Source organism: Bufo bufo, chromosome 3 (assembly GCF_905171765.1).
Source record: "Bufo bufo chromosome 3, aBufBuf1.1, whole genome shotgun sequence".
Lineage (NCBI taxonomy): Eukaryota > Metazoa > Chordata > Amphibia > Anura > Bufonidae > Bufo > Bufo bufo.
In genome coordinates, this window is record NC_053391.1 from 611,607,946 (window position 1) to 611,626,401 (window position 18,456).

An 18,456-nucleotide genomic window follows, 5' to 3' on the forward strand; every position below is an offset into this window, starting at 1 on the left:
TGAATTGGACATCACACACCAAATGTTTCCCATAAGGCATGACTTCCTTAATGACCTTCTAATGAAGTTAAAGGGAACCTGTTACCGGGATTTTATGTATAGAGCTGAGCACATGGGTCGCTAGATTGCCGCTAGCACATCTGCCATACCCAGGCCCCATATATCTGTGTGCTTTTATTGTGTAAAAAACCTGATTTGATACATATGCAAATTAACCCGAGATGAGTCCTGACCATGACTCATCTCACGTACAGGACTCCTCTCAGGTTAATTTGCATATGTATCAAATCAGTTTTTTTACACAATAAAAGCACACAGAGCTATGTGGACTGGGTATTGCGGATGTGCTAGTGGTCATCTAGCAACCCATGTCCTCAGCTCTACACACAAAATCCCAGTGACAGGTTCCCTTTAAATAATACATTGCTATGTAAATGTTATCTCTCATAGACACATGTCTGTAGGACCCATTATAGTATTAACAGATACAGTACATCTGCTCACAATAATTTTTAAGAGACAATACACTCTGTTTGCTACAAACATTTTACCCAAACTGAACTCAGCATGAACTCATCTCGGCCTATTTCAATCCTACAGAAAGATTTTTAGACTCTGGTTCAGTCTGTTTTTACATTTAAAGGCAATGAGCATTGATATTTAGACTATAATATCTTCAGATAAGACTGTATACTTATGAAAACGCATGACAAGGTGTAATTACATCTCCTCCGTCCCATTCACTTGAATGGGAAGAAGCAGTTGTAGTTACACTCCATCCCTCTCACTTGAATGGAACGAAGGAGCTGTAATTACACTGCTTGCTGATACAATGTTGACAGCGAGCTGGCAAATAGTGAAGAGAAGACAGCGCTCACAGGAGCTGACTGGTGGGGTGCTAGGAGTCGGACCTCTGCGCTCCTTCCCTCCTCCAGGAAAGCTGCTTCACCATTCAGCAATGCAGGCACAGATCGTGCTGCCAGACTGTGTAGGGGGAGCCCAGGGATCTGCCTGTGCACTCCTCCCACACAGTGCTGCAGCACGATCTGTGCCTGCAGGGGAGTGCTGGATCTGATCATCAGGAATGGGACAAGGTAAGTAGTGAGTAGATTGTATTAACACTGAGAAGCACACAGAGGGCATTACTGCTGTGAAGGGAACACAGAGAGGGGATTACTATTGCGAAGGGGCACAGAGAGGGTATTACTAATGTGAAGGGGCATAACAATTGTTATGGGGACATAGAGAGGAAATATCTACTGAGAAAGGGGCACAATGAGGGTATAACTACTGTGAAGGGGGAGACATTGTGGGCATAACTACTGTGAAGGGGCGTAATGAGTGCATAACTACTGTGAAGGGGTGCATTGAGGGAATAACTACTGTGAAAGGCCACAATATGGGCATAACTACTGTGAAGTGGTGCAAATACGTCATTACTTCTGTGAGGGGGCACAATGTGAGCATAACTGCTGTGAAGGGGTGCAATAAGGACATTACTACTGTGAGGTGGCACAATGTTTTAAAGTATGGGGGTGGGTGCCAGAGAAATGACCCATCCCGGATTCCAAACACCTTATGCACACCACTGGCAACACTCTGTTTCAAGGGGTGAGGCTTATATGCCCCAAATTTACCAACTGTAGTGTTGGTAAGTATGTTACTGCAGCCTGTACTACTAGAGTTTATGAACACTTTTATGGGCTGGTATGAGGAACAGAAGAAGGAAAGTGAGGAGCCATCTATCCAGAATATTTTGGCATTCCTGCAAAGAGGGTTTTACAGAGGTTTAAAGATTTGTGAAAGTCAAAATAAGGTTTGGACCTAGAACATTAAAACTCTGTCCTAGTTACATACCTTTCTTTGGCTCTGAGGAACTCAGTGGTTTCCCTGTTGAAATGTGAGAATCTGCAGGGATCAAACTGCTGACCTATGTAGTCTTGTTCCTGGTTGCAGTCACATCAGCTAACAGTTTCAGTGATATACCGGGTCTAGCGGCCAAATAACCTTATAAATTATTCCTTCCCAGAAGGGTACTGCTGCGGATACTACCATCTTTCTTTACCACTTTTTTCCAACATAAACCAGGAAGTCCACTGACCAATTCTGTTCTTTGAGCACCAGATCTCGTCAGAAGTCTGCTCATGGGCATTGAAAGAACAAAGGTTTCAGATGTCTAAGGAATCTTGTTGTCACATTAAAGGGATTAATGCACATGACCATATTTTTCTTCAGTTCTTTGTTGTTGTTTTCTTTTTTAGTTCACTCTAGTTCACGTATTCCTTTTTTTTTTATAGCCCACTGCCACATTCATTTCGGTGAGCCCATGCACACACCTGTACCTTGTCCTAGTTTTGTCCATTTTTGCAGATCCATCTCTCACATTCAAGTATATTGGACAGTGAAACCAACAGCACATGGGAGCCATCCATATGTGGTCCATTTTTTTGTGGATCCGTTGCTAGGCTATGCCTGGGATATCCCCTCCATACCAGCAGAAACCAGGTAGACAGAGTACACACCTTTTGCAGCTTCTCTGTTGGATTTTACCAGCATTCCCCAAGTACATGGATGCTGAAAAGCTGATAACCTGATAACCTTGTTGCAGGACTGTCCCAAGTGTGGCACACACAGTCAGAGTCCTATTGCAATTGTTTTAAAATGGACACGGCTTAGCCGGCCGATGGGGGCAAGCAAACTGAAACTTAGTAAATGCAGCCATATTTGCTCCTTATCATCTTTTAGCATGTGACTCTGCTAGTTTTTGTGTGCCTTTTATGCTTGTCACATGACCCTCTTTCTCTCTGTCACCCTATATATACAGTGCATTTGGAAAGTCTTCAGACTTTTTCTTATGTTGTGCCCTATCATTAACAAACTCTGCAGATAGCAAAAGAGCTATACAGAGAGCGCGGAAAATGAAACAGAGATCTGCACGAGACACTGTAGTGCAGATAATGGTCATTAAAGGGGTATTCTGGTTACCATAAATATAGCTTATGTTTTAGACTAATTCATCATCAATAATTACCTAATATAATGTCAATTTCACATATTTACTGTTCAGTAGTTATAAAAGTAGTTTTCTTCCTCTGCTACCCATAAGTTACCATGGCATCGACCTGTAGTTCGGAGCCTTTGTTAGGTCGAGCATGCTCAGTGTGTTGCTATCAATTCTCTAGCTAAATGTCTTGTGAAACAAAGGGCGTGTCAGTGTGCTGGAGATTACTGGGTAGAGGGGGCGTGACCGAACTGTTATATCAGGCAGCCAATCAGTAACCATCAACACTCAAAGCAGGAAAGGTGGGGATTGTAGTTATGTGAGGGAAGATCAGGCGCCATGACACTGTGTGTTGCAGGCTCACACAGGAGCTAGACAAATGGACTGCAAGGTAAATTGAAGCTCTGGTTATATGTATAGGTATGGGTCCTGGTTGGGTCACAGCTTGCAGCCTTGATGCAGTTTTTAAAAAATTAAGTTACTTTACTGGAATATCCCTTTAAGCAGACAAGATCAGTGATTTAAACATTTGGTGAAGAAGTGCCTTATATGGGCAAAGGTGCAAAACAATATTTTTGAGAGAAAAAAGAAAAAATCGCCAGACACAAAAGTTTGCCAATTTATTTAAAGTATTTATTGAAATGACCTTGTCTCACAGTGAATGGGTGTATATAGCGACATGAGTGAAAAGAGATAGAAAACAGAACAGAATAATAGAATCAGACGCTATGAAGATAAAATAGCTTCTGGTGTTACACACACGGTCCCCTCCTCTCTCCCCACTCCCTGCTAAAATTGTTTCAGTTTCTCTGCTTTTAAAACAGAAAGTGATACCTCATAAAATAGTTACTACTTTACATTCCCCATATGTCTACTTTATGTTGGCATAGTTTTGTAAATGTCATTTTATTTTTTTAGGACGTAAGAAGGCTTAGAATTTTAGAAGCAATTCTTAAAATTTATAAGAAAATTTCCAAAACCCACTTTTTAAGTACCAGTTCAGGTCTGAAGTCACTTTGTGGGGCTTACATAGTGGAAACCCCCCATAAATGACCCCATTGTAGAAACTACACCCCTCAAGTTCCTTAAAACTGATTTTACAAGCGTTGTTAACCCTTTTTTAGGTGTTCCGCAAGAATTAAAGGAATATGGCGATGAAATTTCTAAATTTCACTTTTTTGGCAGATTTTCCATTTTATTATATTTTTTTCTTTAACACATTGAGGGTTAACAGCTAAACAAAACTCAATATTTTTTTACCCTGATTCTGCGGTTTACAGAAACACCCCACATGTGGTCATAAACTGATGTACGGACACATGGCAGGGGGCAGAAGAAAAGGAGCGCCATATGGTTTTTGGAAGGCAGATTTTGCTAGACTGGTTTTTAGATGCCATGTCCCATTTAAAGCCCCCCTGATGCACCCTTACAGTAGAAATTCCCAAAAAGTGACCCAATTTTGGAAACTAGGGGATAAGGTGCCAGTTTTATTGGTACTATTTTGGGGTACATATGATTTTTAATTGCTTTATATTACGTTTTTTGTGAGGCAAGGTAACCAAAAAAATGGCTGTTTTGGCACCGTTTTGTTATTTTAAATTTTTTACAAGATTCATCTGACAGGGTAGATCATGTGCTATTTTTATAGAGCAGGTTGTTAGGGACGCAATGATATCAAATATGTCTACTTTCTTTGTTTGTTTCAGTTTTACATAATACAGCATTTTAGAAAAAGCAATTGTTTTTGTGTGTCCATTTTCTGAACGCCATATTTATTTTTTTTTTTCTGCCGATCGTCTTGTGCAGGGGCTGTTTTTTTGAAGAAAGAGTTGAGGTTTTTATTGGTACCATTTTTGGGTACATAGGATTTTTTGATCATTCATTATTGCACTTTATGGGGCAAGATAACCAAAAAATTGCCTGTTTTGGAACAGTTTTTATTTATTTATATTTACACAGTTCATCTGAGGGGTTAGGTCATGTGACCGTTTTATAGAGCAGATCGTTACAGACGTGGCAATACCTAATATGTATACTTTTCCTTATTTATTTAAGTTTTACACAATAATAGCATTTTTTAAACAAAAAAAAAAGATGTTTTAGTGTCTCCATAGTCTGAGAGCCATAGCTTTTTTATTTTCTGGGTGATTGTCTTTTTTTGCGGGATGAGGTGACAGTTTGATTGGTACTATACAAAAATGGCTTTTTTGGCACAGTTTTTATTTTTAATTTTTTACGGTGTTCATCTGAGGGGGTTAGGTCATGTGATATTTTTAGCGAGCATGTTGTCACGGACGCGGCGATACCTAATATGTACCGTACACTTTTTTAAATTTATTTCACACAGTAATAGCATATTTGAAATAAAAAAATGATGTTTGTTTTTTTAGTTTTTGAGCGATTTTCTTATGTAGGGTCTCATTTTTTGCACGATGAGGTGGCGGTTTTATTGGTACCATTTTGTTTGACATACACCTTTTTGATCGTTCAGTGTTTTGACAGTTTTTATTTAATTTTTTTATGGTGTTTATCGGATGGGGTGGATCATGTAATATATTTCTAGAGACGGTCGTTACGGACGCGGTTATACCTAATATGTCTATTTTTTATTTGTTTTTTTCATAGGAAAAGGCTATTTATTTTTTTTATTTACATTTTTATTTATTTATTTTTACTTTTATTATTTTCACTTTTTTTTTTATTAAGTCTCACTTGGATCTTGAAGATCCAGTGGGGCTGATGGCTGTACTATACTTTGCAATGCTCTTGCATTGCAAAGTATAATACTGTCAGATTTCCTGTAGATGGCAACACCGGACGCTTTTGCAAAGCGTCTGTTTGCCATGGCAACCATCGGGCGCTGCTATCGCAGTACGGCAGCCCTGATGGTTGAGAGAGGGAACCCCTCCCTCTATTAACCCCTTAGATGCCGCTGCCGTGGCATCTAAGGGGTTACAGCAGAGTGTCAGCAGACAGCTGACACTCGCTGCTGATGGCGGCAGCTCAGGAACAGGGCAGCCGCCATCAAATCCAGCAGGGGGACCGCATTGGGGTCAGGGGGCACAGATGGAGGCAGGATGCATGTATGGGGGGGGAGCGCATCAGGGGCACAGTTGGGGGCAGGATACATGGATGGGGGGGACCGCATCAGGGGCAGGCGGGGACAGATGGCGGAGGCAGGGCTCATGGGGGGGGGGGGGTTGGAGGCACACAGGGGGGGCACAGATGGGGCTCACAGATCGGCGGGCACGGGGACACATTACCTGATTTCAGGCTCTGATCTGCAGAGCTCAGATCAGAGCCTGGAACAGGCACTTTTACACTGCCGCGATCCAATTGGTTAGTCTGCACAGACTAACCACTCGGATCGATTGCCGGCATTACTGAACTGTATGCTGTCGGTGACAGCAGCAGGGCTGGGGCAGAAGCTTTAATCCAAGCGTTTTGCAGCGCTTGGATTAAAGAGCTGCCATGATGTCTATACACGTGCTAGCTATACACGTATATAGCCGTATGGCAGTCGGGAAGGGGTTAAACATAGCCCTGAGTTCTACTGTCTTTCTTTGATTTGATTTTACTAAACATTTAAGTGATCGCCGATCACGATCATTCAGGATTTTTGACCCTTCTGAAACAGACTAACATCTTTTCCACGAGATGTGTCTTACGACATGGTTGTTTAAGAAATGAGAAGCAACTCATTGCACCAGTTGGGGTTAAATAACTTGTTGCCAGCTGAAAGATGATCGCCCATGCAGTAATTATCCAATAGGAGGCTCATAACTATTTGCTTAGTTAAATCCAGGTGGCAACTTTTTTTTTGGACAGGCAGTGTAATATATATTATATATATATATATATATATATAAAAATAATGGTTATTGTGTGAGGGACATGAGGTAATAGTGGTTGTATCTGTGTGCAGTACTATATACAGTGGGGGAAATAATTATTTGACCCCTCACTGATTTTGTAAGTTTGTCCAATGACAAAGAAATGAAAAGTCTCAGAACAGTATCATTTCAATGGTAGGTTTATTGTAACAGTGGCAGATAGCACATCAAAAGGAAAATCGAAAAAATAACTTTAAATAAAAGATAGCAACTGATTTGCATTTCATTGAGTGAAATAAGTATTTGAACCCTCTAACAAAAAAAGACTTAATACTTGGTGGAAAAACCCTTGTTTGCAAGCACAGAGGTCAAACGTTTCTTGTAATTGATGACCAAGTTTGCGCACATTTTAGGAGGAATGTTGGTCCACTCCTCTTTGCAGATCATCTCTAAATCCCTAAGGTTTCGAGGCTGTCTCTGTGCAACTCTGAGCTTGAGCTCCCTCCATAGGTTTTCGATTGGATTAAGGTCCGGAGACTGACTAGGCCACTCCATGACCTTAATGTGCTTCTTCTTGAGCCACTCCTTTGTTGCCTTTGCTGTATGTTTTGGGTCATTGTCGTGCTGGAACACCCATCCACGACCCATTTTCAGTTTCCTGGCAGAGGGAAGGAGGTTGTCGCTCAGGATTTCACGATACATGGCTCCGTCCATTTTCCCGTTTATGCGAATAAGTTGTCCTGTGCCCTTAGCAGAAAAACACCCCCAAAGCAAAATGTTTCCACCCCCATGCTTGACGGTGGGGACGGTGTTTTGGGGGTCATAGGCAGCATTTTTCTTCCTCCAAACACAGCGAGTTGAGTTAATGCCAAAGAGCTCTATTTTGGTCTCATCAGACCACAGCACCTTCTCCCAGTCACTCTCTGAATCATTCAGGTGTTCATTGGCAAACTTCAGACGGGCCTGCACATGTGCCTTCCTGAGCAGGGGGACCTTGCGAGCCCTGCAGGATTTTAATCCATTGCGGTGTAATGTGTTTCCAATGGTTTTCTTGGTGACTGTGGTCCCTGCTAATTTGAGGTCATTAACTAACTCCTCCCGTGTAGTTCTAGGATGCTTTTTCACCTTTCTCAGAACCATTGACACCCCACGAGGTGAGATCTTGCGTGGAGCCCCAGAGCGAGGTCGATTGATGGTCATTTTGTGCTCCTTCCATTTTCGAACAATCGCACCAACAGTTGTCACCTTCTCTCCCAGCTTCTTGCTAATGGTTTTGTAGCCCATTCCAGCCTTGTGCAGGTCTACAATTTTGTCTCTGACATCCTTGGACAGCTCTTTGGTCTTTCCCATGTTGGAGAGTTTGGAGTCTGCTTGATTGATTGATTCTGTGGACAGGTGTCTTTTATACAGGTGACTAGTTAAGACAGGTGTCCTTAATGAGGGTGACTAATTGAGTAGAAGTGTCTAACCACTCTGTGGGAGCCAGAACTCTTAATGGTTGGTAGGGGTTCAAATACTTATTTCACTCAATGAAATGAAAATCAGTTGCTATCTTTTATTTAAAGTTATTTTTTCGATTTTCCTTTTGATGTGCTATCTGCCACTGTTACAATAAACCTACCATTGAAATGATACTGTTCTGAGACTTTTCATTTCTTTGTCATTGGACAAACTTACAAAATCAGTGAGGGGTCAAATAATTATTTCCCCCACTGTATATGAGTGAGATATGAGTAAAAAAAATAGGGAGCAAATAAAGAGAAAGGAGGAGGACCTCCTCTTACCAGTCCATTCTAGTCTCACTGTAGAGCTCATCCTGCAGTTCTTCTCAATGATGTTGGGGGTTGAAGGACCTGTGATGTTCTGTGCAGTTCCTTTACTAGATGTACAGGACCTGTGATGATGTCATCACAGGTCCTGGCAGATGCTCCTATCTAACCTGAGAATTATATCATGCTCTGTGTAGTTCCTTTACTAGATGTACAGGACCTGTGATGCTGAAGATGTCATTAAAGGTCCTGGCAGATGTTTCTATCTAACCTGGGAACTACACCATTCTTTGTGGCGTTCCTTTAATCGATGTGTAACATCCCAAAGTGGTGTTACCACTCCTGCACCCTGCTACTGTCTTTTATGGTCTAACCTGTATGTCATCTTATGTTTTTTGTTCCAGGTCCTCACCACAATGTGCATCTATAATATTGTTATGCAACTGTTATACATGTAATATGCCTGGTTCACCAGCAAGTGGCAGCGTTTCTGGCAGAGCTATCTTAGACAGAATGAAACTCACCATTCCATTCTCCCCCCTTTTGGGCAGAAGTGGGCCAGTCCTGCTTGCTACCAGAAGGAGGTGTGGCAGTTCTAGATGATTCCGGTTCAGACTCCATGTTGGAGCTGACAGGACACTAACCTATTCCTTGGATAAAACTATGTCAGACTAACCTATTCCTTGGATAAAACTATGTCAGACTAAAGAGTGGAGTGCAGCATAAAGAAGGAATAAAAGTTACTAAGCAAGTCTGTCAGTACAGCAGAGAGAAAGAAATAAAGCAGAGTTTAGTTTGCCTGCCAGTTTATACTAAAGCCTGCTAGAACCAAGACAAAGCCTGAAAACTGTGTGAAGAAACGTTTATTTAAGTAAAGCTGCCATTGAACTTCATCTCAAGGTCTGGACCAAAGTTATTCTTTCAAATCCCTCAATTATTCCCCCTTTTTATTGCTTCGGAGCCAAAACCTGCGGTCCAGCGGTATCCAGGTAGAAGCACCGTGACACACATAAAGAGACATTTAGGCCGCACTACACCACTCAGAATTCCTACTAAACCTGGGACGCGATATAGAGGGCCCTGGGGGGAGGCATGTAGTACCTGCGATGACATCATCACAGGCCCTTTAGCTTTCTCCACTGATGATAGGGATACTATACTGGAGCTGGACAGTAATGAATGTAATTAGTGGGGGGGGGGGGGCCTTTGGTTCACTGTGGGCCATTTTTCCCAGGGGCCCCATTGCAGCTGTGTGGTCTGCCTCTATTGGAGGTACACCACTGCGTATTGAAATGAATACACATTTGTGAAATGTATATGTTAAGGCTACTTTCACAGCTGCGTTTTTGCTGGATCCATCATGGATCAGCAAAAACGCTTCCATTAGGATAATACAACCAGCTGCATTTGTTATGAACGGATCCGGTTGTAATATCTCTAAAATAGCCATCTGCTTTCTTTTGTGTCCTAGAAAACGAATACGGCACCATTGACTTACATTGTGTTTCATGCCGGATCCGTCTTGCTCCGCATCCCATGACACACTCAAAAATTCTGCTTGATCGGTTCTGTGTCCGGCGTGGGAACGCAACCAGACGGAACAGAATGCGTTTTGGTGCATTTCGTTCTGTTCAGTTCAGCTTTGTCTCCATTGACAATGAATAGGAACAAAACTGTGCTCAATACCAGAGGAAAACGCTTCAAACATAAACAAAGTGGTGGAATAGGGGTGTGGACTGAAATATCTAACCCCTCTATCATGTATAAGGCCTGTCACTGCCTCACTATATATATATTTATTCTTTATTTTTAGTGAAAACTGTCAACACCCAGCAGAATTCTTGTCGGGATCAATACCCAATCAATACCGGATCAATACAGAAATTGACTGACCAGGGGAATAGCCATGATGTTCCCCCGAAGAAGCGGCCATACATCTTGCAAGATCAAGATGTAACAGATCTTCCAGCGTAAGCATATATTTTTTGAATTTGCCTATATTGGTATGCCAGTACTATTAAAAACTTTAAATATACTGCTGAAGGCAATGAAAGTCTAGTACGTAATAACAATATGACTGCATGGTCATCACCATATTTCATTATGACATTTTGAAGAAAAAGACAGTGGTGTTGTGAAAATCCTATATTATTTAACAAGTTTTGGTTTAAAACTTAGTCATTTGTTTTAGTTCTATAGATAGTCTGGATGATTTGCAGGAGGAAGGAGAAGGTGATGGTGGTAACTCTGCTGATGGGGTGTCTGCAGTTCGATGCCAGCCAAATAGATCATCCGGCAGCACATACTCACCTCAGGCAACACCTGATCAGACCTCCGAACCAGCAACTTCAAGTATGGTCCCAATCAATGCACAAGCAGGAACTTGTAATGGCAACGATGCTGCCGCTGCTCCTGGACCAAACAACGATTCTCAAGTCCTGCAACATTTGAACAGGAGTGCACATGTAGAGCCAGAAGAAAGCTTCCTACAAAGCCTAGTCCCATATCTTCACAAGATCCCAATCACATGTCGGCTGAAGGTGAAAGGGGCCATTATTGCTCTGTTGCAGGCTGCAATGTCTCAAAATGACTCACAAAGCATTTTTCATGCAATTAACCTGTGGCAACTGAAGAATGAGGGCCCAGCAGATGTTGGGGCTCCGTAACTAACACCTGTGACTCCAGGATCACCAACTCCAGGGGCACCACAGTACCAACACATGACTTATGTGTTGTCCCAATACAGCCAGAATAGTATAAATACTTTAGGCAAGCATATTACAGCCATTCTACCACAGGCCATCATATCTGAGGCAAATGACACACATCTACAGCCAGGTTCACATCACCGTTTAGCTTTCCGTTCTACTGATCCGTCAGAAGAATAGAAAAAAAAAAAAAAAATTATCCTTAAAGGGAACCTGTCACCAGGATTTTGTGCATAGAGCTGGGGACATGGGCTGCTAGATGGCCGCTAGCTCATCTGCAATACCCAGTCCCCATAGCTCTGTGTGCTTTTATTGTGTTAAAAAACAGTTTTGATCCATATGCAAATGACCTGATATGTGTTCTGTGTCCGGAGATGAGTCCAGCGGAAAGGAGCCCAGCACCGCCCAGCGTCCTCCGAATCTCCTCCTTGTTGGCTGACGTCACAGAGCTGGAGCGCCGAAATCTCGCAATGCGCGAGCTAGCGCATGCGCAGTGTCGGCATCATGTTTATTCCCTGTGCTGGCATCAGAGAACGAACTACGCATGCGCTAGCTCGCGCATCGCGAGATTTCGTCGCTCCAGCTCTGTGACGTCAGCCAGCAAGGAGGAGATTCGGAGGACGCGGGGCGGTGCTGGGCTCCTTTCCGCTGGACTCCTCTCCGGACACAGAACACATATCAGGTTCATTTGCATATGGATCAAAACGTTTTTTTAACACAATAAAAGCACAGAGAGCTGTGGGGACTGGATATTGCGGATGTGCTAGCGGCCATCTAGCAGCCCATGTCCCCAGCTCTATGCACAAAATCCTGGCGACAGGTTCCCTTTAAGGCCGTTTCTGTGATCTGTCTGCCAGATCCAGCACAAATGTTGGATGCTGGCAGGGCAAAAAACAAAAACAAAACGGTGCACGCAATGTTTTTTGTCCGGCTGAAACCTGGCATTTATGACGGAAATCGGCCGCATCAGTGCAGGACTCCATTGCAGTCAATTGGGATCCAGCGGTGAAGTAGAACAATGGAACAGCCTGCCGGATCTGAGAACGGAGATATGAACGAGCCTTATTTTGAGCATCAGTTGTGCTCAGTTACGATTAGTTTGCACTTAAAATAACTGATCTGTCTTTTTTTGAGCCTCAATTATTATCAGTTTGTGTCAGTTCTGTGAGAGCTTAGTTTTTTTGACAGTTGAAAAAGTACTGCATGCTGGACTTTTCTCCCATCAAAAATAGCTGATCTCTGACAGAACTGATGTAAACTGATCATAACTGATGCTCAAAGAAACGAGATCCGTTTTTTTTTTTCCGTTCTGACACATCAGAAGAATGGAAAGCTAAACGGTGATGTGAACTCAGCCTACCTTGGACATCAGGGACCTGAGCCAGTGGTTTTCATCAAGATGATTGTCAGCATATTTGCCAGATTGCGGCCAGATCTCTGCTGGTCACCATTATAGTTAATGGGGCCAGAAGGAGATTTTTAAGCTTCCGGCAATGCCAGAAGGCAGAGAGATCCTGCTGGAACAGCCTGCCGGATTACTAGCGCTATTCTGAAGCTAGCCTTAATGTGTTTTTTTTTTATATTCATTCCCGATCCTCAGGAAATGTAATTAAAGAGAATCTGTCAGTACATACCAGTTAATGAAGCCAACCGACTTTGTACATGTGCTCTTTCATCCTGAATACAGTTTTCTTTCTCCCATCCTGATCCATGGTCCCGATTTTGAGAACAGGGGACATTTATTAAAGGCTGTGTACACCTTTGGGGGCAATTATTATTTTTTGTTCATTTTTTTCAATTGGTCTTGATTAAAAATATGGAGTCCGTTTCTCTGTACAGAGCTGAGATGCTCTACTAGCAGGATCTGAATTTTCTCTCTGCTCTCAGAAAGGGAGCTGAGGGGCTCCTCATCTCTGCAATCAGACCTTATAAACACTCATCGAAGCTCAATCCTTAGGGATGAGCAAACTTTTAAAGTTCGGGATCGGATATATGGTGGACCATAACACAATTCAAGAACAGAATGCATAACGGAAACTGGATGGATCCATTATGCTGGCCATAGACTTTTATTATGACAGAATGCATAACGGAATACCTCTAAAGGCATTCCGTCCTTGAATTGCGTTATGGTCTGTGCTAACAGAATCCATAACGCTTTTACCATATACCCGAACTCTAACTTCAAAACTGAAGTTCGCTCATCCTTATTTATGACCTCTTAGTAATTTAGAGATAAGGGTTATTAGATGACAGGCACAAAGTGAAAGTAGGATGCCCACAGCTAGAAAAAGTTAACCCTTTGTGACAGAACGGGTCAATAATTTTAATAAAGACCAATTGAAAAAAAGATTTTAAGCCCCAAATGAGTAAAAATTGTCCCCAAAGGTGTACATAGTCTTTAAGCTAATTATGTCACTATTGTAAAAAAAAAAAAAAAAAAAGTTGCATATTATGATACACGCCATGAGTGCACCATAATTTTTTACTTTTTGAGCTTCTCAGCACTTTTCTGAAGTACTGAAAAAAGGGGTGGGGCTTCACACCACCCTTCGCATGTACTATAACTGTCGCCAAAAAGTGGCAGAAGCTATAGCTGAAGTCTGTGCCAGCCTGTAGCTGGTGTAGACTTCAGTTTCTGGCACACGGCAGGGCAGAGATGCACCTGATTTGTTAAGAGGTGGATGCCTCTTAATAAATTAGGATCATTTCACACCAGTGCAGGGAGATAAAGACTGGCACATGGATACTCCAGTTTTGATAATTGCCCCTCATGGTGTTTTTATGATGCTATTGAGCTCTTTGGTGCAACAAGGGCTTTGCCGTTGCACCCAGAGGCTCTGGTCATCCTCACTGCTGCCTGCACTCTCAGAATTCTGACTTACAGGTCCAGGCAGTGTAGATGTAATTGCGTCTGGCTCAGAAGTCACGTGACATCGCGTTCAGCGTTGCCACAATACAGAGCTGGAGATCTCCGGGCAGATCTCCAGCTCTGTACTGCGAAAAAACATAATCTTATACATTGAAATTGTTAGCGCTTGTGATAAGGACAATAATCATATATAGCTTTTCTAATAATCAGTTGGCAATATTATACTCTGTGCAAGTGTGTGAATGTAACTTTAGCCTACTTAACACCTTCCTTAGGGCTCGTTCACACGACCGTTGGTGTCCCGTTCCCATATTGCGGACCGCATTTGCGGATCCGCAATACACGGGCTCCGTTCCGTTGTCATTCCGCATTACGGATACGGACCCATTCATTTCAATGGGTCCGCAAATCCGGAGATGCGGAACGGAACACTACGGAAGCACTACGGAGTGCTTTCAGGGGTTCCGTTCCATGCCTCCGCACCGCAAAAAGATAGAACATGCTCTATCTTTTTGCGGAAGGTGCCCCGCAATTTGCAGTTTACAGCATGGGCATGGGACACCAACGGTCGTGTGAACGAGCCCTTATTCTGCAAGTTTCTATTTTTTGTTTTTTACACACTGCCTTCCATAACTTTTTTATTTTTCCATTCACATATCCATATGAGGGCTTATTTTTTGCAGGGCTAAAAGCACCATATAAAATTGCATACAATTTAGTGGGAAGCTGGAGAATTCTAACTAGGATGGAATTGAAAAATACGTTTTATGGGTTTCATTTTTACAACGTTACCCGTGCGGTAAAAATGATATGTTAGGTTCAGTGCGATTGCAGTGATATCACATTTTATAGTTTTTATTTTGTTTAAATACAAAAAAATTTAAACTCAGAAAATAATTTTTTGCCTTCTATCATCATATTCTGAACCCCCTAAATATTTTTATATTTAAACTGTATCTACAGAGCTGTGTAAGGGCTAGTTTTTGTGGGGTGATGTGTAGTTTTTATTGATGCAATTTCTGTATGTGTATGACTTTTTGATGACTTTTTTAATGCAGTTTATTTAGGGGGGTGGTGAAGGGACCAAAAAACTTCAAATCAGCCATTTATATTTTTTTCTGTTATGCTGTTCATAGTACGGGATAAATATGGGGGCTGATAGGAACTTCAGAAGGCCGGAGACTAAATGGCTCCCATGAAATTGTTGCGGGGGAGTAAAGTGTCCCATAGTTTTGTTCACGCAAGTAGTCTTGGTAGTTCCCAGGATGTCAGTGACCATCTTAACAGGTCAGTCCCATTGGTAACTCACAGGGTCTCAGTGTCAAGGTTTGATTTTTCTCTCTCATATTTTTGAAGTTGGCACAGCAGACTTTGTGTTGCTATAGTCTTTGGAAGGTCATTACTCCACAAATTGGGTGAAGTTCTCTCATTTTAATGCACACAAATTAGGCTACTTTCACACTATTGTTTTCAATTCCGCTATTGAGATCAGTCATAGGATCTCAATAGCAGAAGAAAATGCTTCAGTTTTGTCCCCATTCATTGTCAACGGGAACACAACTGAACTGAATGCAACGGAATGCATTCCGTTCCGTTTGGTTGCGTCCCCATCGCGGACAGGCAGCCTTCCTTCAGTGATACAGTTCTGTGCAATAACTGGGTAGACCTCTGCGAAACACTCGTTCATCAGGTAATCGCATCTTTCATGTGGTCACCTTGTTGTTTGCCGGCAGCAGATCCTGCCATCTCAACAGCACTCTGCTGTCAGCAAACAATGGTTATGTATGGGGACAAGCGGTGGCATTAGTGATCGCTCCTCCCCATACTGTGGAGAAGATCGCTGCATGTGTGTAAATGCAGTGGTCTCCTACAATGGCGAGCAGGTGCTTGCCGGGAAGAAATGCTTCCTTCCCGACAATTGCCTGCTAAATTGTCCGGTGTAAATGGGCCTTTAGTTCCAGCAGAGATGAAGAATTGCATAAATACAAATCTGTCGAAACATTAAGATAAGTTGGATTATTGCTAAAATTCTAGAAGAGAGCAGCCAACTGTCGGGAAGGAACGCTTCCATCTCGACAATCGGCTGCTCCGTTGCCTTATCTAAACCTGCCTTTATTCTGTTTTGCTATCTTTGTAAAATCTCTTACAATCAATAAACTCTCTACTTTAAAACATTGCTGTCTGTGAGACAATAGACTTATTAAAAATACTTGTAGTGCCATATGGATCAGTATCAGCCTGGATCATAGCTCCAGCAACAGGTATCAGCCTTTGTCCACTGAGCTGGTCACTGCATTGCTGCTTCCGTTCAAGTGAATGGGGGCAGCACTGTGGTAACCATACCCAGCCACTTGACATAGGATGGAAATATTCTAGTACTTGTATCCACTGCCAAAACAGCTGATCTGTAGGGTTGTTGGTAGTCTGAGCCCTTTCGGTCTTTATTTTGATAGGTCATCAGTAAATTTCCCTTGCGCCAGGGGCGTTTTGCATTCTGGTCCAATTAATGGAAGGCAGGAGCAGCAATACCTACCCCAACAAATACCACAGTCCATCACAAAATACTTGTAAAATATAAGAAAAAGAACTGGATCGCACATCCTCAATACTATGCTTTTATCTAACTGCTTCTCAGCATAATTAACATCGCTTTTCAGCGTAATTTATCGTATACCTACCCCTATGCTGCATGCTGTACATGAGTAGAGATGGCCTTGCGTTTTGCCCGGCGGTCGTTTCGCGGCGAACTTTGCGTGTTCGCGATTCGCCGAACATGCGAACATATGGAGAAATTCGCGCCCGCCATATTCTTTTACATTGTGAAGAACTTTGACCGATGACACATCCATCAGGTGCTACAGGGCAGCCAATTGAGACGTTTCAGCACATGGACATACCCCCTACCTTATAAATAGACCTGATCTGGCCGCCATTTTACATTCAATGTTTTGCCAGTGTAGGGAGAGGTTGCTGTGTGGAGCAGGGACAGGCTGTTAGGGACACCAAACGCTAGCTAATAGGGCCACAAAAGTCATTTTAAGGACTGGTATAGGTGTGCCATCGATAGGTGTGATACACAGAGAGGTGCGATATACTTATATAATGAGTCAAAAACACATAGATCTATATAGTGATCACCTGGAAGTCAGGGGCCAAGGGGCTAGGGGCTTACTAAGGGCATTTTTATATAGGGTAAGGTTCCAGACGAGGTCGCTCTTATCAGGGCGGGTGGTCTGTGGTTAGGCTATCAGGGCCAGAATAGCACCCCCCTGTAGGGAAATATCAGGGACAGTTCTTTGGCCACCCTGTCCTTCAATACCACATCATCATCTAGCCCAGGGATGGATGTTTTTTTGCTTTCCCTCCTGGATTCATCGATGTGCACTGGAACCCCCCGGATTGTGGTAGGACATATGGTTTCTGATTTGGTGCCGCCGAGCACTTGTTATTGCCTACCACATCTATGCTTTTTGGTTAACTTTAATAATTTAATATATTTTCATTTTGAGGGATATCTTTTACATTCACACGTCCGCAAAATGGGTCCGCATCTGTTCCGCAATTTTGCGGAACGGGTGCAGACCCATTCATTTTCAATAGGGCCGGAATGTGCTGTCCGCATTTGCGGATCCGCACTTCCACATCTGTGCTTCCGTTTCCGCAAAAAAATAGAACATGTCCTATTCTTGTCCGGAATTGCAGACAAGATTAGGCATTTTCCATTATAGTGCCGGCGATGTGCGGTCCACAAATTGCGGCATGCACATTGCCGGTGTCCGTGTTTTGCGGATCCGCAAAACACTTACGGACGTGCGAATGGACCCTCATAGTAAAATGATTAAAGGTTACGTTTTATCTTTATGTATATTCTAATGGATTGCCTTCCTTGTACAATGTTATAATATACTTTCTATGTTAGAAAGTATATTATAGTGCATTTGTATTGTGCGGCAGTTGTGTGCGGTTCTGGAATTTGGAGATCGCAAATTCGAATAATACATCTGGTATGTCACTGTCCATGTTGTGGGACTATTTGTGCACTTCTAGTAATTATTTCTTGGCTGCAAATATGAGCTGAAGGTTTTTCAGGTTCGCCTGCCATTAAAATGAATGGGACCCGCAGCGAACTTGCGGTTCGCGAACATTTGACACCCCGGCAGATGTTCGTCCATCACTATACATGAGGCTTAGTATAAAATTTGATCAAAAGGCATAGGCCCACTCACCGCGACAAGGTTGCCTCCTTGAATGGGACCCTGTTCTAAATTTGGCG

At 42.6% G+C, this 18,456-nt stretch overlaps 1 protein-coding gene across 1 annotated transcript in view; it reads left to right on the top strand.

Moving 5' to 3' along the window:
* The window catches only part of LOC120996236, a 141,536-nt gene extending 128,152 nt beyond the window's left edge, over positions 1-13,384 (top strand). The window contains exons 9-11 of the mRNA XM_040426024.1: positions 10,417-10,573; positions 10,795-11,526; positions 12,132-13,384. Of these exons, the coding sequence (XP_040281958.1) occupies positions 10,417-10,573; positions 10,795-11,269 (632 nt within the window). The 3' untranslated portion in view covers positions 11,270-11,526; positions 12,132-13,384. The remainder of the gene's footprint in view (positions 1-10,416; positions 10,574-10,794; positions 11,527-12,131) is intronic.
* Positions 13,385-18,456: the final 5,072 nt, after the last annotated feature.